The sequence below is a fragment of the Anthonomus grandis genome, chromosome 3, assembly GCF_022605725.1.
Source record: "Anthonomus grandis grandis chromosome 3, icAntGran1.3, whole genome shotgun sequence".
In the NCBI taxonomy this organism is placed as follows: Eukaryota; Metazoa; Arthropoda; class Insecta; order Coleoptera; family Curculionidae; genus Anthonomus; species Anthonomus grandis.
This window is the reverse complement of record NC_065548.1, coordinates 31,531,941-31,555,092: the sequence shown is the minus strand read 5'-3', so window position 1 is coordinate 31,555,092 and position 23,152 is coordinate 31,531,941. Positions and strand designations below refer to the sequence as shown.

General features: G+C 32.9%; 1 protein-coding gene and 1 long non-coding RNA gene across 2 annotated transcripts; both read left to right on the top strand.

Annotated features, from left to right (window-relative positions):
* Positions 1 to 1,796, top strand: LOC126734404 (troponin T-like). The gene is made up of 9 exons (XM_050438027.1): positions 1 to 143; positions 214 to 342; positions 396 to 642; positions 698 to 916; positions 968 to 1,060; positions 1,123 to 1,203; positions 1,253 to 1,331; positions 1,384 to 1,449; positions 1,511 to 1,796. The coding sequence occupies exons 1-9, from the start codon at positions 127 to 129 to the stop codon at positions 1,666 to 1,668; spliced, it is 1,089 nt and encodes a 362-aa protein (XP_050293984.1). The 5' UTR covers positions 1 to 126; the 3' UTR covers positions 1,669 to 1,796.
* Positions 1,797 to 11,247: 9,451 nt separating this feature from the next.
* On the top strand, positions 11,248 to 14,409 carry LOC126734410 (uncharacterized). Its single transcript, XR_007660039.1, has 3 exons — positions 11,248 to 11,340; positions 11,412 to 11,551; positions 14,143 to 14,409. It is a non-coding gene; the product is annotated as an uncharacterized LOC126734410 (long non-coding RNA).
* Positions 14,410 to 23,152: the final 8,743 nt, after the last annotated feature.

Sequence of the window (23,152 nt, the reverse complement as noted above, 5' to 3'; positions counted from 1 at the left end):
CTGAATTTCTTTGCAGTTAAGTAATGAGGGTTTAATTAAAATTATACCAATTGGCATTTGTTCAGTTTGAATCAATCCATTGTCAGTTCAACATCGTATTAATTAACCAGCTTATAGGAGGCCATAATGGAAGAAGAAGAGCAGTAAGTAGAAATAATTGAATATTTAGTTTATTAACGGATGTAATAGCAATTGTGCATTTTAATTCCTTAGAGGTGACTCTGGAGATCCAGAATTCATTAAAAGACAAGAACAAAAACGTTCTGAGCTAGACGAACAGCTTCGAGAATACATTGCAGAATGGAGACTCATCAGAGTAAAAGAACATTTGGAACTCAAAAAGTAGGCTTATATATCCACATAAAGATTCGCGAATCCTAATAAATTCTTTATAGGTTAAAAGAGAAACAAGCGAAACGTAAAGTTGCTCGAGCAGATGAAGAGAAAGCTGCTGCCGAACGGAAAAAGCAAGAAGAAGAACGCAGAGTCAAGGAAATTGAAGAAAAAAAAATCCGAGAAGCGGAACAGAAGAAACAGAGGCTTATCGATGCGGAGAAAAAGCGGCAGGCCATGATGGCCGCTCTAAAAGAGCAGCACAAAAACAAAACTATGAATTTTGTTGTTAGGAAGAAGGCTTTAGCTGTAAGTACCCATAATTAATCCTTTTAAAAAGATAAAAATAACATTAAGTTTATAGGCTAGTTTAACCGATGCAGAACTAGAAAGAACTAAAACGAAGGAGCAACTCGAAGAAGAAAAGAAAATTGCACTATCAATCAGAATCAAACCCTTAGTCCTTGATGGTCTGTCCATGGACCAACTAAAAGAAAAAGCAACTGAATTATGGGATGCTATTGTAAAATTGGAAACAGAAAAGTATGATCTGGAAGAACGGATGAAACGGCAGGAATATGATGTAATATAAAAGTGTGTACAATTTTTTTAAATTACAAAACTTGGTTTTTAGTTAAAAGAACTAAAAGAAAGACAACGTCAACAGCTAAGACATAGGGCCTTAAAGAAAGGGCTGGATCCTGAAGCATTAACTGGTCCCCACCCTGTAAGTCTAATCGGACAAAATAATAAATTTGTTTTAAGTATATATTTTTTAATTTATTTAAGCCAAAAATCCAATTAGCTTCCAAATATGAGCGCAGGGTTGACATAAGATCCTTTGATGAAAGACAAAAGCTTTTCCAAGGGGTAAAATCCTAATTTTTTATTTATATGATTTAATATGAGATGTTTTTAGGGATTTGACTCATTATATCTTGAACAAATGGAAAAAGGGTGGAATGATAAAATGCACGAATTCATGGAAAGACCTAGAAGTAATGTAATTAATTTTTTAAACTAAATTCCCAATTAAGTGATTTTTTGTAGAGAGGTTGCCAAGGTGGTTTGGAGAAAGACCAGGAAAGAAACCAGGTGATCCTGATACTCCTGAAGGTAGATATAAGTATATTTTTATTCTTATTATTCTAATACAAATAAAATTATCTATTTACAGGTGAGGAAGAATTGGCTAAAGCAGATGACATAGAAGTAGAGGACACTATTATTCCTGAGAAACCTAAGGAGGAAATTGAGGAGGAGGACTTAGAAGAAGAAGAAGTAGAAGTTGATGAAGAGGAGGAGGATGATGATGACGAAGAAGATGAAGAATGATCAATATAACGTTGTACATTTTTATTAAGTGGGCAAAAAGAAATTTTTTGTAAATATGTAAAATTTTATTGGCTATTTTGTTTTGATGTTGAAATTATAGAGTAATGGACTGTTTGAGACTTAAATAACATTTTATTCTCCTATTACATAGATCCGAACTAGAATTCTGTTATGTATTTCTGACTATATTTCTTCCAAAAAATCTCTTCATTCAATTTTGCTTTAATCTATAAAGTTTTACTTAGCAAGTAGTTTTAAGCAGTTTAAAAAGGTAAAGCTAATTATAGAGTTTCCTTCCGCTGTGCCAAGAAAAGGGAAAAACTTTTTTTTCTTAAGAATATTATTATTAATTAGTAAGTTAAATGAGAATAGCCATCTTTTACATTTCACACTCTTTCTCTATATATTTGATCCTTCTCTAAATATTGTTCTTTCCAAGAAGTTTTCAAGGTTTCATTCCCCTGTTACTAGATTTTTTTACTGTAGCTTTAAAAAAATTATCTTTTATTAAAAATCTTTGTCTAGTTCCACTTTATAACATTCGTAGAAAGTGACATCGTTTCCATTTGATTCTTGGAGTATCAATATTAATGTCATATAATTTTTTTTTGCTTCCTATGGATTATTGATATTTACTAATTGCCAATAAAAAATGTTATTAATAACCTATGGTTAAGAATATCAATTTTGATTATTTTTACTCCTATTCTTTTAAATAGGGCCATGTGCATCTGCTTCACATTTTACTGTTGGGCTATTTATTTCTTAACTTTCTCGAGCTGTAAGTAGCTTTGCGCTATTTTGCTGCTATTGTTTTAGCCGTTCAACAGCGGTTTAGTTGCCAGAAACAATAATACCTAGACAAACCGAGTTGGAGATGATCATATTTTTTCTTGGTCATATTGGTATTTCTTGTTCATTGGGAAATGAAAGTTTTCAGAATTATTTTGTCGAATATGCAACCTCCACTTGTAAAGAGTCAGCATATGAGAAAAATTATGTAAAATGTAAAAGTTTTCACAAAAATGCAGGTAGTATAAAATTAAAATCTGTAACAGCTCCTAAACTAGAAAAAGCTCTACTTGGTGCAATTAAAAAAGATCCGTTGAATAGTACCAAAAAGATTATTTTGTCGCCTAAAGTCTTCACTTACTTACTATTCTAATTACTTCAAGCTTCAACACCTGTCTGTGCCTTGGCAGAGGCAACAATTTGTTTCCATTTGTCTGGTCTTCCTTACGCTTTAGACCATTCCCGATGCCCATAATTCGGAGGTCCGATGTTATATTATCAATCCACCTTAATCTCTGTTTTAGCGGAGGAAGAAGAATACTTACTTGCACCTTCCTTCTAGTGCTCTGTCCCACATTAAGCAAACCATTCTATCATCTGGCTGTCTTCGTATATATCCTGCTTATCTCAATCTTTATGTGCCTTTATAAAGTTAATCATTGGCTGATGGTATAATTGTTTTAATTCAGTAGCTCAGCGTATCCTGGTTTTTGGTGGGTCCGAAAATGTTCCTTAACACTTTTCTCTCGAATCTTTGAATAAGTTCAGGTTTTGCTGCCGTATATTGCCACGGGTAAGTTTCATGGATACATTTTGATTTTCGTTTTCTTCTATGGTATTATAGAAGATGCAGAAGATCAGATATATTATTAACTCAGTTGTTTAATTAATAAACAACTGAATATGACAATACTTATATTCTTGTACATTTGTCTTTAATGTATGTATAAATAGAAAAAAGAAGAAGCTGTTATAAGCTGACTGCTCCATTTTTCCGATTTTTTTGAGTTGGTAATTCATCAAATGAATTATTCTTTTATTTTATTTTAAGATGCAGTGATATTAAAATTTATTAAAGTATAAAAGTAATTTCTTCAGTCCGAATAAAATACCTATTTTGTTCCAAATGTTGTAATTGCGGCCAAGAAATAATAACTAATAGTTAGTAATGATACCACAAACCATAATTTAAAAGATAAATATAATAAATAAGATATGTTATATACAGAGCGTTCGATATATAACAGTCCACCCTGAAAGCGTTGATTGAAGAGGCGAGTTCCCTTTTTAATCAACGCTGAAAGTCTTGAAAAATAAATTGTTTAGGCAAAAACGGCAATATTACGTCAAGTTTAATATTAAGGAAGACTTTCTCTTACGCCTCAGAGGCCCCATGGCATTTTTTTAATGGGAATATGGCTTGAGTGATAACTTGAATTAAAAGTAATTTTATTATCTACATTGCCCTACTTTTATTTCTTTATTTTACCAATTCGTTCTCAAGAAATATGAATAAACATCAACATCCTGAAATTCTTCAAAAATTTAAATCTTGCAATTTTGTTGCCTGCATAAATATTCTATTTTTTAATTATCTAGGTATTATCCTACAATCCCAGTAAATATCTGTATATTTTGACTGTTGTTGGTTTAGTAATTTTGCTTTTGTTGGTTTAGTAATTTTTTTTTGGTATCGGTGTTTTGTTGAAGTGAGCAATAATAACAGTAGTATTTGTTTAATTTAGTTCTGGTAATATTGATAGTATTAACAACAATGAATTATATACTGCAAGAAAGAACTATGTTGGTGGGTCTTTATTATCAACAAAATAAATCTACTAGAGCTGCAGCAGGTGCTTTTAATGGTAATCATCCGGATAAAAAATCACCCTCATGTAATGTGTTTGATGAGGAAGTTTCAAGAAACAGGGTCAGTGCAAAACCGAAAAAATTAAGTTCAGGATTCAGTGAGCAATGAAGTGGTAGAAGTTGCCTTGACTTAAATACTCGTGGACAATCATTTTGATTGCCGGGTGTAATTTTGTGAATACTTTAGTAGTAGTTAAATCGCAAGCGAAATTTGCTGTAAAATATCGGTTTCTCGGATAAATGCTCCTTTTATTTATTTGGTAAAGTCACTACATACAATAATCCTTATTTATTTCAAGCAACACATACGCAGCGACCTTAAAAACTTAATGTATGAGCTGGTATTCTGAGAGATCATATTGTTGGACCTTTTTTTAATTATACAAATCTTAATGCTGAAAATATATATAATAGTTATATAATAATAAATATATATAATAAAATTTATTCATTAGTTTATTTAAATGATTTCTATAAGCTTTGTAAGTGTTTGTAATTCATAATCATAATGTTTTTGTAGGTTCTTCTGCAGTCTATCCCTGTATAATAATAGTTTATTTTAATAAATACGTGTTTAATTGAGGCATTGAGCATTGAGCTGCCCCTCAAAATTATCTATCAATTAGCCTAGTTAATAATCTAGCCAAATTATTTGAAAAAGCATTAAAGAATAGACTGATACATTTTTTCAAGCAAGCTAAAATCTTATCGTCGAGACAATATCGATTTTTAGAAGGAAGAAGGACCACCGATGCTATAGAGTGGCTTATCTCAGAGATCGCCAAAGGGCTTGACGATCATGAAAAGGTGATAGTAGTTTTCATGAACCTTGTTAAGGCTTTCGACACAGTGTCTCACTAAAACCTTTTTGATGTTCTTGAACATTATGGACTGAAAGGCATTGTGTCGGAAGTCGTTAAAAGTTATTTATTCTCAAGAAAGCAATACACTAAAGTAAATAACAACTTTTCCAGAGTTCCCCAGAAATAAACTCCTGGACAAAATTATCGCACTACTTAATTTTTACAGATTTTTTTTAATAAAGTTAAAAAAAATTAATAATAAGCATTGTTAACTATGCATTATTTATTAACAAAAAAATTATATTCTATTTAATAAAACGAAATTTAAGTAACTTAATTTAATACAAGGAAAAAACATCGATTTTCACTAACTTCAATTTTGATGAAAAAATAAAACAATAGACCCATATGAATTCTTAATATCATGTATTGCCATCTCTAGCTGCTCGACTGTAACTCAATGACCGCTTGAAGTATTCGCGGCATTCGTCGTTTCAAATTTTGAAAACTTTCCTGCGAAATGTTTTCCCAATCCTCACGAGCAGCATGTTCCATGATAAAGAATAAATATAGTTTTTGTCTAGTTCTGCTTTTTGTATGAAAAAAGATAAATAACTGTTTTAACTGATATTTATTTTTATTTAAATTTTCTTGACAAAATAATCAGTGGTGCGATAATTTTGTCCAGGAATTTATATAAAATCGGCGCTCCTTAAGGGACTACAATGGGACCTATTCTTTTTATTACCTATATAAATTCATTACTTGAACTAATTTTAACTTCTTGAATATTTGATTCCTTTTGAACATTTAATTAAATAATAATCAAAAATGTGGTTTCCTTGATAAACAGAAAATAATTTTCTATACTCTCATTGGAAAGCATTTTTCAAAAGCTTCAAGATGATGTATCATTTGACTATGTATCTTTCTATTTAAGATTTTAGAGCTGTATCTCAACCTGTCCAAAGAGGTCATCCTGTATACATTTTCCATTATAATGGTTGGTTTTTCGTATGGGCGCCGTATTGGAATTTTAAAATTTTAAAGAGCTCTTTATTTTAAAATTTTAAACAGCGATAGAGAGATAGGTATATAATATTATAGGGGTGCCCTAAATCCTCGTTCGAAATACAAGATACTTCATTAAAAAGGTAATTAAAAGGGCTATTCAAAACTGCAAATGGTCAATATAACAATATAGAAAAATAAAGTTGATGATGGCTCTTTAAAGACAGAACGTCTTATTTTAAATTTAAAGGTGTCATCGTATAGACGAGAAAAAATGGTCACAATAATTTATTCAAATCACAAGATGTAGTAAAACAAAGCTTTCAGAAACTACAGTATGTATTGTCTAGGGCAGATTCGCGACACACCAAAGCGAGAAATAAAAGTTTGATAAGAGACAAGGTATTAAAACACACGCACCAGAGATTAATTCGTAAAGGTTAGCGGACTCTCTTGCCAGACTGGGATCCGCGAATGTGCCGATGGGGCCGGAACCCATCGTTGGTATCGCCAGATGCGTTGCGGTCGCGTGAATGAAGGGTCTGCTGGACAAGTGGACCCACCGAAGATGGACGCACATAGGTGGGCCCTCTGCCTGTCTCACCAAAAATCTACTACGCCTAAAAAAACGCGAAATTCGGCCAGTGACAGGTCTTTTAACCGGTCACTGGCACTTAAGAAGCCATCTCCTTACTATCGGTATTGCGGACAACCCGGAAATGCCGATGGTGCTGTGAGGAGGATGAAACCGTTGACCATGTAGTCGGGGAGTGCCCAGCACTCACGCGCGCACTTTCAGTGTACCGAGTTTAAGTCCTTCAGACCAGAGAGCCTTATCGGTTTCTCTAAGGTAAACCCCGGTGGAAGAAGAACTCAATGCACTAAAAAAAAACAATTATTTTTATTGTAACCTTTTTTTTAGAAAAAATAAAAGTAATTTGGAAACTAAAAGCAAGAAAGGTAAATTAACAGTAACAGAAGACAGACATGATACCGTTAATGATGATGATGTTGTTAAAGATTTATTGAATGAAATGAATCTATTTCTTGCTCCGATGAATCACCAATAGAACCAGCAAAAGATGTTGAATCCTTTTCTGAAAAAAATGATTCGTTAAATGTAGCCGTAATTGTGGAAAAAGTGTTATAAACCTAATTACTAGTATAATTTTATCCTTCATTTTTTCTTTTAAACTTTTGTTTGCAGGTTAACTGCAATTAAATTAAGTTCTTTTACCAGATATACCAGAATATGTGTACCTGATTTAAGTTTATTGGTCTTTTAATAAAACCCATCTATATTACAGTATTTTAACCACATTTATTTAGTTGCTATTCAAAATAAATTTTTATATTTAAAAGTGACAGTTTGCAAATAAATTAAACTAACATATCATTATATTTTAATATAAGGTATTTAAAAAAACCTACGTTTAATTTTTGTCCAAAGTATGGAGTAAAGGCATAAACACTGACGTATTTTTATAATCAATACAAAAAAGTTCACATTTTATGTCATTTATCTTATACAACTTTGCCGCTCCTTTCTCATCTTCATTAGACATATATATATTTAAACGAGATGAACAAAAAGGAATGGTAAAAAAAAACATTTTTAGAAGTAAGTGGTGAACCGTTAATATAAAAAAATCCTTCAGTATATTCAACATGGTTCATGCCCACTATTTCTTGATTATTGGTTAAAAACCATTTCTTATATCATGCGATAACATAAACTGTTCAGCTATTTGAATTTTTAGAAAATGCCGCGCCAGGGTCCTTTTGCTTCCAGCTACAGAAGGACATTTTATTTCTAAATTATTTTCAAAGTTGTTTTCTGTATTAGGGCGTGAGAGCTCCGCAATTCTTTTTGCGATTTGAGATAGTGGAAGGCTGCCTCCGCGCAATAATTTTTTAATTTGATATAGGTAGTTTTCAAATGGATAAGAGCTAAATGAAACTAGCGGACCAAATTTATTTACATCAGAAACAACATGGCATAAATTGTGGACGTTGCTGCTTATTGTATCAATAGAAGTCCAGCTTAAATATGTCTTACATGAGCAAATAATAGTTGCACAATTTAACATTAAAAAATGTACATATACGTCATTGGGTAAAATATTTTTGAATATAACAGGACCTACATAAAGCAAAATAGTTCTAAACTCTACACCTTTCCAAAATTTAAATACGTCGAGTGATCTAATGGAGCGGTGATTTTCCGTTGGCCTTTTTTTATTTGCGTTGGTAAGTGCGGTAGATATTTGTTTTATTACCTGTCCCGATAATTTTGTTTTAAAATTGTACTGTCCCGTAACCCAACCAGTTATTAAGTTTAATTAACATTAAACCCAGATCCAACAAATGTAATGAATCTGCTACTGGAAAATCTTATATCATATATATAGGAAGTTTTGTCAGTGGAGTAGTTTCCTTATGGTGATCCGTATCTGTCTGGTCTCGAAAACTTAAGTCGCTGCGCAAAACACAGTCAATATTTGGAAAACTCATTCGATGAGTGTTGTTAAAATACTCGCCTACTGTATTGCATTTCCCACAGCTACTGTAACCATTGAAACTAATAGTAGCTATATAAAAAAATATTTATTAAGTTGCGAGAAATTAACTTCTAGTAAATATTACCTTTAACGTAAGTTCTTGCAGGCGTATCACAAACGAAACATTTAATTTTGACTTTTAAAAGGTGATCTCTTATTTTCAGTCCATTTTCAATCACGTTCTTAGCCTCTTTAACAAAATAGGACAAAAACTCTGTAAGGTTTGCTTTTTTTTCACCACAGTATGTTCCAATTACGCCTACGCCCTTTTTTGGTAATTCAGATATCATAAATAGAATAGGCCAAAATTCAGTTTTGGAGCTTTTGTGTAATGGCAATCCATCAATATTTATTGCAAGAGATATTGTTAAATTTTCGTCCAAATCTGCAAACATGTCTTCTAAACAATTACTTAGACCATTGTGCCAATAATGTCCTACTCCCATATGTAAAACATCAACTGATTTAGGCGTCTTTAACATCGTTCTGCAATCTTTTGGCAAAAAATCAAAATCCTTTTGACTTTTAAGCAAGGTCAGTAAAGCATTTGTGCTACGATTTGGTGTTTTATAGGTGAGAACCCAGGTTCTTAATCCTTCTAAAAAAGAAACTTTGGAATCAAGTTCGTCTTCTTTCCCTTCATCATCGTCCTCATCATTAGTGTCAAACTCGTCATAACTTGTATTTGGTAGATCATCAAAAATATTTTCATTTAATTTATCGTCATTTTGAATATCAGAGCAAGCTCCTTCTGTACCATTAGACTGACTAGAACAGTTTAAGTCTAAATTATTATGGTTTGTTTTTAGATCTGGCGATTTTGAGCAAATATCTGGTACCTCTAATCTACTACTGTTATTGTCTGAGATGCCTAAAGCAACTCCTTTTTTTATAAGTACCTTACGTAGATCGACGTTAGCAGGTACTGTTATTGGTTTTGGAAATGTTGCCTCGCCGGTTCATTTATGTCATTTTGTTTCACTAGATTTTTCGCTTTATTTCAGTTTTTAACTTTTCGATAATAAGACGTACTTGTCTTAAAATTTCTTATTCATTTCGAATTCATCACTAAACTTCACTTTAATTAGATGATATTATAAAAAGTTACTTATTTACATTTTCGGCCATTTTGTTTTACACTGCAATTTTTTACACTTTTTGGTTCAATGTAACGTTAAAATTCCTACTATGTTTTACACAAAACTGGTTTAAATATTTAATAATTTTTTGATTTACATAATTCCCTAAATGCGTCACACATTTACTAGCAGTTTAAATGTACACACTTTCTTGCACTATTTCTACAATTAGTCACGCATTATTTCCCACTATTCCTGATTTGCGTTCAGCTTGCACACAGACACAGTTAGGGCATTGTTTAAACAAATTTGCTGCTTGGCATCTTATTGGCAAAAAAATAATCAAGTAACAGTGTCACAATATGTTACGCAATTCCTACAGTAGGTTTATAGTACACAATTCTTCGCTGGAGTCAAGTTATATACTAAGGTGCGTGTATTTTTACACAAATTAAGCGAATTGCGACGTAACAGCAAGTCACTGGTGCCACAATTCCCTTTAAGGAATAAAATGCTCACTGGGAAGTAGATCACTCATCACTTCACCACCTAAATGACACCACTGTGTTTGTTGAATGTTAAAAAAAATAATGAAAACATAGTTAGGAGAATCATCCCATGTCTTAAAAAAAAATATCCAACACGCGATCAACAATCAGATATTCCAGCGTCGTTGAAAACCTGACTCAAAGAAGCCAAAAGCCAAGTCCACGCAGCTAAAGTAAATCGTTCCTAGATTTGACGCTTCGCGGCAGCACCACACGGTGCACGAAACTGAACGGCAATCCGATAGTCGACCGGGTACATTTTTTAACACAGTATTGCGTATCTTCCCAAATATAATCAATCAAATCAACAATACAATCAACGCTCAAACGGTATTTGATTTAGAACCTGAGATTTAAAGTAACTTACAGTATTGTTTTTGTTTCTCTTTATGAAGTCCTTTATAAACAATACTTAACTGTGTATATTATGCAAGCGAAGCAGCTTTTAACTACGCTACTAAAGAAAATAAATTAATGTTTATGACCCAAAATGTATTATCAAAAAACATTATTAGATACTTGACTATCTCGACTTGGCTGCCTGCTTGGATTTTGGCAAAATTGGCACACGCTTTTGGCAAAATTCTCGGGTTCACTTCGATCGACGTGATGGTGTCGCCATCCTATTGTCGGGTACATTTGAGGGTACATTTTCGTCCATAAGATTGTGCATCTTCTTAAATATTCAATCAACGATAATATAATCAAATATCATATAAGTACAATTGCCTAGAACATTTAATATTACAACTAAATTATATGTAATAACATTATTTTTGAATATCTGATTATCGACGATTTATGATTGGATGCATTTTGCCGCGCTGTCTCAATAATACAACTAATAATAATTCCTATAAGCCTGAAATTTATCATAACGAATGCATCCTTTTTTAAACTTAATTACGTCTTAACCTGTCATTCTAATATGTCAACAAAAAATGTCAACCGATAGCTTTCCAGACTCATGGAAAACTGAAAAATTTCGAAAAAGCGTGGAATATAAATTGTAAGTATTTTTATAGTAATTTTTTAAAAATATAAATGGATAAAATAGCTTTAGTACTATATATTTTTAAGAATTAATGAACTGAAATGCTTTAAATTAACTTGGAAAGATGCAGGCAAAGATATTGAACAAGCAATCTTTGAACATTCCACAAATAAGCTGCAGTATCTGGGATATGTGGGCAAGATTATCATACTTTTGAAAAATAGAGGTGAGCATTGATAGTTTGCTTCAATACAACCATTACACTATACAGGGTGTTCCAAATTCACTACATATATTTTAACATATATTTCGTATTCCTGAGGTCAAAATAAGACTTTTTTTTCCTATAAACATGGGTCCTAAAATGCACCCCCTTCAAGCTACAGCCATCGCAAGAAGTGTAAAAAAATCGATTTTTTAAAACTGTGTCTACAGTCTTGCATCAAATTTAACGAAATTTGAAGTACCCTCGTTATTTTAGGGGGTCTATTTACTTTTTATCTTAGAAAAGGCGTAAAACTAATTTTAAGGGGTAAACTGAGGGGGTGCACACTTTTGACGGCCAAAATTTTATGTGTACATATATTTTTTTTTTAAATTAAGCTACACCAAAAAATAGACCATACAAAATTTAAATTTTTGGTCTCTTGCATTTTTTTCATACGACTATTAGTTTTTGAGAAAATCTCCGGTGAATAAAAGGATAGCAATATCGTAAATTAAAAATCAAAGAAAAAAATTTAGGAAGTAGGCTGTGTTTTGCAATTGTTGACATTTTTATTTTTGAGGTTTTAGTAGTAGGCTATGAGTATTTGTTTTAGAAATTTTTTAATTTGCTTGACATTTGGTGTAAAATACATTTACTGTTATTGTTGACTTTGTTTAATTCCAGTAGTTTACTTCCCGTTTTAGATTTAAAGTGTAGTTTTTATTCCCATATTTTATTTCTAAACGCTAACATTGCTAAAATGGAAAATGAACGTTATTCATTCGAACATCTTGCAGACATCCATTTTGTTTACGGCCTTGCTGATGGTAACGCGTATGAAGCTCAAAGATTGTATCAGTTAGGGTTTCCTAATCGCCGACTCCCGAATGTACGAACATTTTCAGATTCACATCGGCATCTTAGGGAATACGGTAGTTTTCGGACCCCCAGGAACAATGCTGGCAGACCGCAACAAGCACGAAACCCAGTGACAGAGGAGCAAATTTTGAATGCCATCGACGACGATCCTGGCCTAAGCACCCGACAAATAGCTCGGAATTTGGATGTTTCTCATGCAACTGTCTGGCGGGTTTTGCACGAAAATAGCTTGTATCCATACCATATTCAAAGAGTTCAAGCTTTGCTACCTCAAGATTTCCCAAGGCGCTTACAGTTTGCAAGGTGGTTACTTCAGAGATGCGCGAGAGATAATAATTTTTTATCAAGTATTCTATTCACAGATGAAGCTCATTTTTCGCGGGAAGGGGTGGTGAATTTTCACAATGTGTATGTTTGGGCAGCAGAGAATCCGCACGAAATTAGGTAATCTCACCACCAGGAGCACTTTAGCCTTAATGTATGGGCAGGTTTAGTGGGAGATGAGTTAATTGGTCCTTTCTTTTTTCCTAGAATTTCAGTTGGCGACACTTATTTTGACTTTCTACAGCACCATTTAAATTGTTTACTAGACAATGTACCTTCAAATGTACGAGCGAACATGTGGTTTATGCATGACGGTGCCCCCCCTCATTTCCGTATAACAGTGCGTGACTATTTGAACTTTGTGTTTCCTGAGAGATGGATTGGTAGAGCAGGCCCAATACCATGGCCTCCTCGCTGCCCGGACTGCAATCCTCTGGATTTTTTTCTGGGGATATGTAAAAAGCCTCGTCTATAATCCTGGTCAAGTGCCTTCGCTCGAGATCCTAAGGCAAAGAATTATTGATGCCTTTGAAACAATAAGAAATACTTCCGGAATTTTAGAGCGAGTAAGACAATCTATGAGAAGACGAATGGAGGCTTTGTGAAAACGTGCGCATTTCAAGCACTTTTTATAAAAAAAAATATTTGTTTCTCAGAAGTTTATTGTTTATTTAAAAAATAATTAATTATTATGTTAATAAATGTTAAATAATTTTTTAACCAATTTTTGTTTTTTTTATAAACCGTCATTCTTTAATGTAAATAATTGTTCATCAATTTATTGAAAAAACCTCAATAACAAAGTTTCAACAATAGCAAAACCAGTCTACCTATTTATTGTTAAATATCGTGCCGCTTAAAAAATGTCCTAAAACAAATAGTCACAGCCTACTACTTAATATTATCTGTTTAAATTTTAATTATTACGTTATTGGTAGCCTTTTATTAATCGGTGATTTTCTCAAAAACTATATTCTGGTGTAGCTTAATTTTTAAAAAAATGTATGCGTACATAAAATTTTGGCCATCAAAAGTGTGCACCCTCTCAGTTTACCCTTTAAAATTAGTTTAAGGCCTTTTCTAAGATAAAAAGTAAATAGACCGCCTAAAATAACGGGGGTATTCCAAATTTCGTTAAATTTGATGCAAAACTGTAGGCACAGTTTTAAAAAATCGATTTTTTGTCACTTCTTGCGATGGCTGTAGCTTGAAGGGGGTGCATTTTAGGACCCATGTTTATAGGAAAAAAAAGTTTTATTTTGACCACAGGAATACGCCCTTAAAATATATGTAGTGAATTTTGAAACACCCTGTATGTATAAAGACGAATTTTCTTGCTTCCTACAGTCCACTCGTATTTTGTGATGTGACTGTAACTTCTATTTTAAAGCACATTATTATTTTAGTGGTCGTCAAAGATGAGTGGTTAGAAAACCGCGTGACGGAAATTTTGAAAAAACCGCCGCCAAGATTACGTAAAGTACTTAGTCCCAATGAAATGGCCAAATACAATATTGAAATGATGAAAATCAGATCTAAAATACAACAAGAATCTATATTAAAAATAAAACCATCAACCAGCACCAGCAATATTTCAAAATAAATTAGCTTCAATTATTAACAATTATTTTTATGAGATTGTAAAAAATATAATATATGACTTGGAACTATAACTTTAGTATGTCTATTATTTTTGCTTCTCTTCGAAAAAATCAGAATATGATACTTACATATATTATTATAAAAATGCACACAAAACAAATTAATAATTATATTTTATTTTTCAACCTCGATTAATTTTAGCATCGTTTATTTAATTTACTTAACATAGTAATATTTAAATTATTGTTTTGGATGTAGCCAATATAATGTCGAGAAAATGGTATATTAGAAAATCGAAACTGGGGTACTTTACAAGAGGAAGATGAAATACTGGTTTCAATCGCTATAATAGAGTATATAGTTTATACAAAGTGTTTTTTGTTCGTAAACCTAAATTGCGAACGCTTCATGAATCGCGAGTTAGCATATTACCGTTGATTGAGAATATGGGAGAATATGGCCTGTGGAGGTAGTATAGAGCTGTAGTCTGTACCGAAGCTTGGAAGCTCAGGCGTACAAGCGCTAAAATATTTTATCAACGACATTATTTTAGATTATCTTCGTACATCTACTGGAAAAAGTTTTCCAAATTTGTTTTTTTTTCATCAAAATTTATATTTATCCTTTGCCACTCAAGAATTTTAGCAATTAAAAAATTAAATAAAACAATGACAAAATAACTCAGACACATTTATTTAAAAAAAACATTTATTACTCGGAATATTGATAGGTAGCTAATGTAATATCCACTTCAACTTCTTGACAGTCTCTTTGAAGTCGTGGATTAACAATCCGCTTCCGATTTGAAACTTCGTCATGACTTAAGTTGCAGTAAAAATCGTGGTGTATAGGGGGTATAAAGGGTAAAAGCTCCAATAAATTTTTATGTTTTGCAAGTTTGATTTGGATGGGCCCTTGGCAGAGAGGCGAGAGTTCGATGGCCGATGGAATTTATGCAGGTCATCATATCCTTTCAGTCATTTTCAAACTACCAATAGAAAATGGGCATTCTTCTAATAGTTTGTCAAAGCAAAGCTAAAAGCAAATAGCTACTTGATCAGTCGAACTCGCAGCTGCAGCTTTTACTTTATTTTTAGCTTGTTGAGCGTTCTGTGGTTTTTAAAGATACACTTCTATTTTTCAATCTTTGCAACTGCAGCGTCTTCTGTGTTTTTATTGTGTTACTAGGCTGGTCACATAATGTACAGGGTGTTTTACTTACTTTTGCTGGGTATCTCCGTTATTTTTAACGTTAACGGGATTCGGTTTTCGCGACAGTGTATTACTCTAAAAAAGTAGCCCCTTTAGTTTTTAAGATAAATAGGATTTTATAATAGGATAAGATAATAGGCTTTTTTGAAAATGTTGCATTTTGGGACCCCGTTATATCTCCGTTATCCTTTCACTTATTGAAAAGGTAAAATAACACTCTTATAGATTTTGTTCCGTCGAATACAGTGATATCGATAATTTTTGCGACTAGGCAAGCTTTTCGTGCTATTAGACCTCTTGAGCTTATAAACGCTCGTAAATCAGTTAGAAAAAGGTGTTTATTATGTATTCGAGAAGGAGGTGTTCAGTTTGAACGCCTACTTTGAAAAAAATGGTTCTAGTTTGTAATATTAGTTTATAATTATTATTATTAAACTTTGTAAATATGCCTAGAAATTATTGTTAATTGCTTTATTTTTTTATAGTATGTCAAAAAATATTAAGTTTATAATCTAAGTAAATATTTCCATAGCCTACTTCTATAAAAATTAAAAGACTTGGAAAATGGAAAAATGACAATGTAATATCGGAAATATCGGAAACAGCTAAAATGAGATGTATGGTGCTATATACAAGGTGGCCACGGTAACTTTGGCAAAAATTGTAGGGTAGGTAGGGGCTCCATAGGCAAGTATTTTAAGCATAGGAACCCATGTCCGGAAAAGCCCCCATTCGGAGATGGGGCTGTTTTAAAATTGGACCCTTCGCGGCAGGTGGGTAGGCAACCCAACGTACACGAAAAGTTTTTTTTACTTTTTCTGAATACCATGTATTTTTTTTTGTCAATGACAACGATACATTTTTGACGGAAACTTCAACCTGACTGACAGGAAAAAAAAATCTGTTTCTTGCACGTTTGTATGAGAAAAAGTAGACGATGAACCGGCTAACTTTCCGCGAGCTTGCTGATGTGCATCTAGTTTATGGAGCTACAGGCAGCAATACATTGGCGGCTCAGCGCTTGTACGCTCAGCGATTTCCACAGCGTGACCAGGTACCCCGCAGCGTGTTTGTAAATGTCGACCGCACACTGCGGGAAACGGGATCATTTCAAGTAAGTCTTGTTCTTTAAAAGTATTTTTTTATTGTTAAAGTATACATTTCTTGTAAGTCGTTTATACGGGACTGTTAACTAGGTACAGCAGGAGCGAGGACGACTGCGTCTAGCACGTGATGGACTTGAAAATGCTGTAATGGCACGTATTGCCGATAATCCCCAAAAGAGCATTCGTCAGGTCGCTTCCGAAGAGGGTTGCAGCCACGGGACGGTATGGAATATATTTCACGACAACAATTTACACCCATTTAAATTGAAGAAAGTTCAACATTCAAACAACAACAACAACGTTCAACAACAAAATTCTGATTTCCTGTGGTATGTTTGTTCCACCGACAAAAAGGGCTTTTCTAGAGAAGGTATGTTCAACGCCCACAACAACCACTTCTGGTCGGAAGAGAACCCGCATGCCATGCATGTCCGAGGATATCAAAAGAAGTTTTTTGTTATGTTTGGGCTGGCATTGTCGGCGACCACTTGCTTGGTCCATACGTTCTACCCGCCCGCTTGAATGCAAAAAATTATTTGATATTTCTCCAAGGCCAGTTACAGGAATATTTTGAAGATTTGCCCCTACAGATTATTAATAACATGTGGTGGCAGCACGATGGTTGTCCTGCGCACTGGCCAAGGCCGGTCCGGGACTATTTAGATGAAATTTTCCCCAATCGTGGGATAGGACGTGGGGGTCCCATAGCGTGGCCACCGAGGTCTCCTGATCTTACGCCACCAGATTTCTTTCTGTGGGGCACCATGGAACAAATGGTGTATCAAACACCACTGGATTCGGAGGAGGACTTAATTGCGTGAATCGTAATGGCCGCAGAGTTCATTCGAGAGCAGCAGGGTGTTTTCGCTCGAATGCGAACTTCATGGCACCGGATCGATAAATGCATCCAGGAGAACGGGCAGCACTTCAAGCATCTGTTGTAGTGCCCCTGTCTATCACTTTGTTTTTGTTTTATTTTCTTCGTTTTATTTTAATCCTGTTAATTTAAGACTACTTTTACTTTAATAATTTTAGTTTTATGAGTTATCTCCGGTATTTTTTGTGGAGAGCTTTATTGCAATTATTACATCTTTTTGTTTTTAAACTAAAGCGTTTAATTTGTGGCTCGTGTACGATAGGTTGCCAGGATTGCCTTATTGCGTTCCCATCTGGCGCAAAAATTTCAATTTTAAAACAACCGCTTAATTCACAACATTTGATCCGACTAGTGCGGTCTGTGCGGATATAAATCGTGATTACTTCCTTAACCCCCAAATAGGCGATTTCAAAGTCAACCTGACATTTGACAAACTATACATGGTATTCAAAAAAAGTAAAAAAACTTTCGTGTACGTTGGGTTGCCTACCCACCTGCCGCAAAGGGTCAAATTTTGAAATAGCCCCATCTCCGAATGGGGGCTTTTCCGGACATGAGTTCCTATGCTCAAAATACTTGCCTATGGCGTCCCTACCTACCCTACAATTTTTGCCAAAGTTACCCTGGTCACCCTGTATTTTTGAAAAGAGGATTTCAAGGGCTTTAAAAAATTATAAAAAAATAATATGTGTTCCAATATAACATAAAAATATTTATCAATAAAAAGTACTTTGAGAAAGGGTTTTCAGAAGTCAATTATCTTTAATAGCAAAAAAGTTATGGCTAATTACCGAAATCGACCAAATTCAAGAAACGCCCCCTAGCGGCCAAACAGTTTGACATAGTAAAATTTTGAAAGCTTTAAATTTTTTTTTACAAAATTTGAGCTCATGACATCTAAGTCAATTTTTTTCTATCTGTTCGAAAAATACGAATTTCTGTTAAAACAGTCGAAATCTTGTACCATTGCCAATTCTTTTAAAAATCATAAAAACTTTTAAAGGTTTTTATTTATTACCAATATTATTAAGGTAGGTATTTACCATTTACTTATTCTTAAATTTAAGGTGAACGTTAAAGGTCAGTTTAAAAATAATTTGAATATTTTGCATTGTCCTTTTTTGTTGAGATAAAAATAACAAACGATTTGGTATTTTTCAAATCAGTCTTAGCGCTTTCCTCCATACTGGGCTATTACATTTCGAGCTTTGCGATTAATAAGTACCTACTTTTTTTATTTGTTAGTTCAACTATTAAAGATGCCTTATGCACCACAGGAATATGCAGAAATGCATTATGTCTACGGGTTTTGTGACGGTAATGCTCGAGCTGCTGCTAGAGAGTATAGGGCACGATTTCCTAACAGAGCACATTATCCTGGTTACAGAGTGTTTCAAAATGTTCATAGGATATACGTGAATGGTCAAATTCCTGGCCAGCATTTGCCCAGAAAAGGAAGGTTGATATTGGTCAAGATGAGATAATAAATATGGTAGCAGAAAATCCGACCATTAGTATTCGTCGTATAGCAAGGCGTTTGGGATTATCATCTTCATCGGTGCATCGTATTTTGAGAAGATCTCTGTTACATCCATATCATGTGCAACGGGTGCAAGCATTGTGTTTTTGAAGGTGGTAGACAATGGTACAGTGAAAACATCTTGTCGAACTTGCATTGTCTTATGTATTTAATGTAACACGACGTTTCGGTTGGTAAGTATCTCCAACCGTTATCTTATCATCGTTATCGTTATCGTTACCAGTTTACACTTGATAACGGTTGTAGATACTTACCAACCGAAACGTCGTGTTACATTAAATAAATAAGACAATGCAAGTTCGACAAGATGTTTTCGGGTGCAAGCATTGTTACCCGGAGACTACGCCACAAGAGTACGATTTTGCAGGGATATACTTATTACGTCGCAACAGAACCGACCCTCAGTTTTTCCAAAGAATTTTGTGCAGCGACGAATAATTGTTTCAAAGGATAGGAATATTTAATATTCACAATTTACATCATTGGGAATATGTTAACCCTAGAATTGTTCGCGCTTCCCGTTTCCAACATCAATTTGGAATAAACATGTGTGCTAGAATAATTGAGGGTAAGTTAATTGGCCCTTTTGAATTACCAAGACGACTCAATGGCGAAAGCTACCTCAATTTTTTACAAAATCATTTAAGTGGCTTACTAGAAGACTTATCCCTAGAAACACGTCGAAACATGTGGCTGCAGCATGATGGAGCCCTCCACACTACGCTCGAGTAGTGAGAGTTTATATCGACCAACAGTTTCCAAATCGTTGGATTGGAAGGGGTGGGACTATCCGCTGGCCACCGCGGTTCCCCGACCTTAACCCATTGGACTTCTTTTTGTAAGGGTTATTTTAAAGAATTAGTTTACGCTACAGAAAGTCGCACTGAACAGGAATTGCGTCAAAAAATAGAAGAAGCGATCAGAGTGATCAATAACAACCAGCGGGAATTACAACGGTAAAAAAGAAATTTTATTCGATGATGTAGATTATGTGTAAGGGTAAGCGGCAGATATTTTGAACATTTAATGTAATTAATACCTTATTAATAATTAAATGAAAAAAATACTATTACAATTTCTTTTATTTTTGAAAAAATGTGGCAATGGTACAAATAAAGTATTTTCCATTAGAAATTGGGTAAGACAAATCTGTATTCAAGTCCTTAATTATGTTATGAAACTACAGCTCGGAAATATCGAAATGGCCAGTGAAATTTGGGTGCGCAGTAGTAGTTATTATTAAAAATGCTTGCCATTTAGTGAAAACTGAGAAAACCCAATGGTTTAATTGTCTTTTTGTTATACTTAAAAAAAAGGCTAGGTATCAAACTCCATATTTATTTAAAACAAAATTTCCAGATCTTCAACCTGGTTCTGTTATTTCATTTACTGTGGGGAAATAAATCTGATCCCAAACCAAGAAAATTGGCATATTTGAGCTAAATTGCAAGAGAGTAGGATTATTATTTCATATATTTGTACATCTAAGAATATCAATGTCATGTTAAGAAAATTGATCTATGGTTAATACAAGATAATCATTATTTAGATTGTCTGAAATTCACAAGGCACAAAAAAAGTTTCAAGATGGTCTTGTGATCATTTGTAAGTGAGAAGGTATTTAAGATTGTCTGATTTGACAAATTCATCAAAAATTCCACACACCATTTTAATTGTGATAGCAAAGGCTATGAAAAGTATTTTTTGTGGAGTATACGCAAATACAGGAGTCTGTCCAATGTTTCCTCTGAAAGTGGCCTTCAGATATATTCATTAGATATTCTTAGAGCAGCGTGGTCTTAGAACATTGAAAGGCTTTCAATGTTCTAAGAGCGTGGTCTTCTTTTTCAAATGGGGTTCTGGTGTTTAAAATATCAAATAGTCTATTGATTCTAGTTATAAAATTCTCTGTGGCTTCACTATTATTGAAATATGTATCTACTCTTAAATACTTTATAGCATCAGATATTTTGAGATAGGGTTAGGGCTTTTAAAGTTACCTAAAATAAGTAAAGTATAATACTGTTCATTTTAGTAGTAAACAAAAGCTGCAATATAGAAATCTGGATAGATAATCTTATCTTCATAGTTTAGTTGAAAAAAGCAATATACATATCTTTTAAATAATTTGTTGTCAAATTTTAAGGTTTCTTATTTCTGGATGCTATGGAGTTTAGTGATATAACTCCATTTAATATAATTTCTATTTGCATCTTTAATTATTCCAATTTCTTTAGCATGTGCCATGCATCCAGAATATAAAATATTTCTTATTCCATTTTTGTTGCAAAGGAGTAATTTTGATTCTGGCTTTTATAAAAGACTTATAAAAAAAAATGAGGACCAAAAAATAAAGAGAACAAGAATTTTTATTTTTTTCAAAACCAAATGATAAGGTTAAACTTTTGTCAAATTTAAATTAACAAATAAAAAATATTGCAAAATATAAAATTAAAGAAAAATGAATGGGAAATTTTTTGTTAAAAGAATTTTTGCAGTTTATTAAGGTCCAACTGAGATTTTCATGGTTTCAGGCTTAAGAATCTGAACCCAAGTATTAAACATATTGGACCTATTAAAAAACCAGGAAATCTGTCTTTTATTCTTCTCAGAATCAATTTTTCTTACTTTTGTTGTTTACATTTGCACTTTTTCTCAAACCATTTTCAAACAAAAAGTTTATTGCAATAAGTACTCATACAAAATGCAATATCACCAATGTCTATATTTAATTCAATGTTTTACTATTTATTTCTCAGTTCTTTTACAACACTATAATTCACTGTTTTTTTAGAAATTATTCTACTTTATCCCATGTGTCCGCACACCTAAGTGAAAAAAAACTATCTATCAACTATCAACGAATTAGCAATGAAAGAGGAACAAGTAAACATTAGAGCAGCAGAAACAAAAGATAAAAAAATTCACAAATGCATTAATATATTATAAGGACATTACAGAAAAAAATTTACAATTTATACGATCAAAATTAAAAGTTACAATACATGCTCGTTAAAATAATAAATAAAAATTTTTGCAAATTCTTTAATGTATAAACTTAGTTTAACGAGAAACTTTGTCTGAAGAGCAAAATTTTGCAAAATAGATTTTATACTCTATATTCCATATAAGATTTTATATGGGGTGTAGCAAAAGGTTATACTAAATGTAGCAATAAAATTTTTATAACATCACCAAGGAATTAGCCCTACTTAATTCACTAGTAGTGTTCCTTACTAAAAACAATAACTATTTATGCAAATGCAATATCGCCAATATCTATATTTGATTCAAAGTTTTTACTGTTTTTATCTTAGTTTTTTTACAATGTAATTCACTGCTTTTTTAGAAATTTTTCTGTATCCCAGGTGTCAGCACACCCAAATAAAAATTAATCACAGCTGACACACAACACAGTGAACTAAATAACTGAAAAAATGTTGTGCGAAATATGAGAACAGATAATTTTTGATGTGTTTGAAGCTAGCGTCCAATCGATATCCAGCAACCAAAATCGAAACCACAAACGAAAGTTTTTTAATAAAAAATTTTAGAAGTTTGAGATGTAGAAAAATATAAACGACTATATCTAACAATTCAATAATTTTTGACCAAAAAACTTTCGTTTGTAGAGGTTTACAACCATGTTAAATCGATTAAGATATTTATTAATAATTACATAAAAAAATTTCATTTGAATCCTTTAGGAGTTTTGGAAGTTATAGTCGTTTATATTTTTCTACATCTAACACTTCAATAATTTTTTACCAATAAACTTTCGTTTGTAGAGATTTGCAACCATGTTAAATCGATTTAGATATTTTTAATTAGTTGCATGAAAAAGTTTCATTCGAATCCTTTGGGAGTTTTGGAAGTTATAGTCGTTTATAATTTTCTACATCTAACATTTCAATAATTTTTTACCAAAAAACTTTTGTTTGTAGAGATTTGCAACCATCTGAAATCGGTTTAGATATTTATTAGTAATTACATAAAAAAGTTTCATTCGAATCCTTTGGGAGTTGTGGAAGTTACAGCTTTAATTTTTTTTGTACATCTAAAAATTCAATAAATTTTTA

Bases quoted from the DNA above. Each gene is read 5' to 3' on its own strand.
- LOC126734404 (XM_050438027.1), top strand. The intron at 643-697 runs GTAAGTACCCAT...TTAAGTTTATAG, and splicing joins TTAGGAAGAAGGCTTTAGCT to GCTAGTTTAACCGATGCAGA. The intron at 917-967 runs GTAATATAAAAG...CTTGGTTTTTAG, and splicing joins TGAAACGGCAGGAATATGAT to TTAAAAGAACTAAAAGAAAG.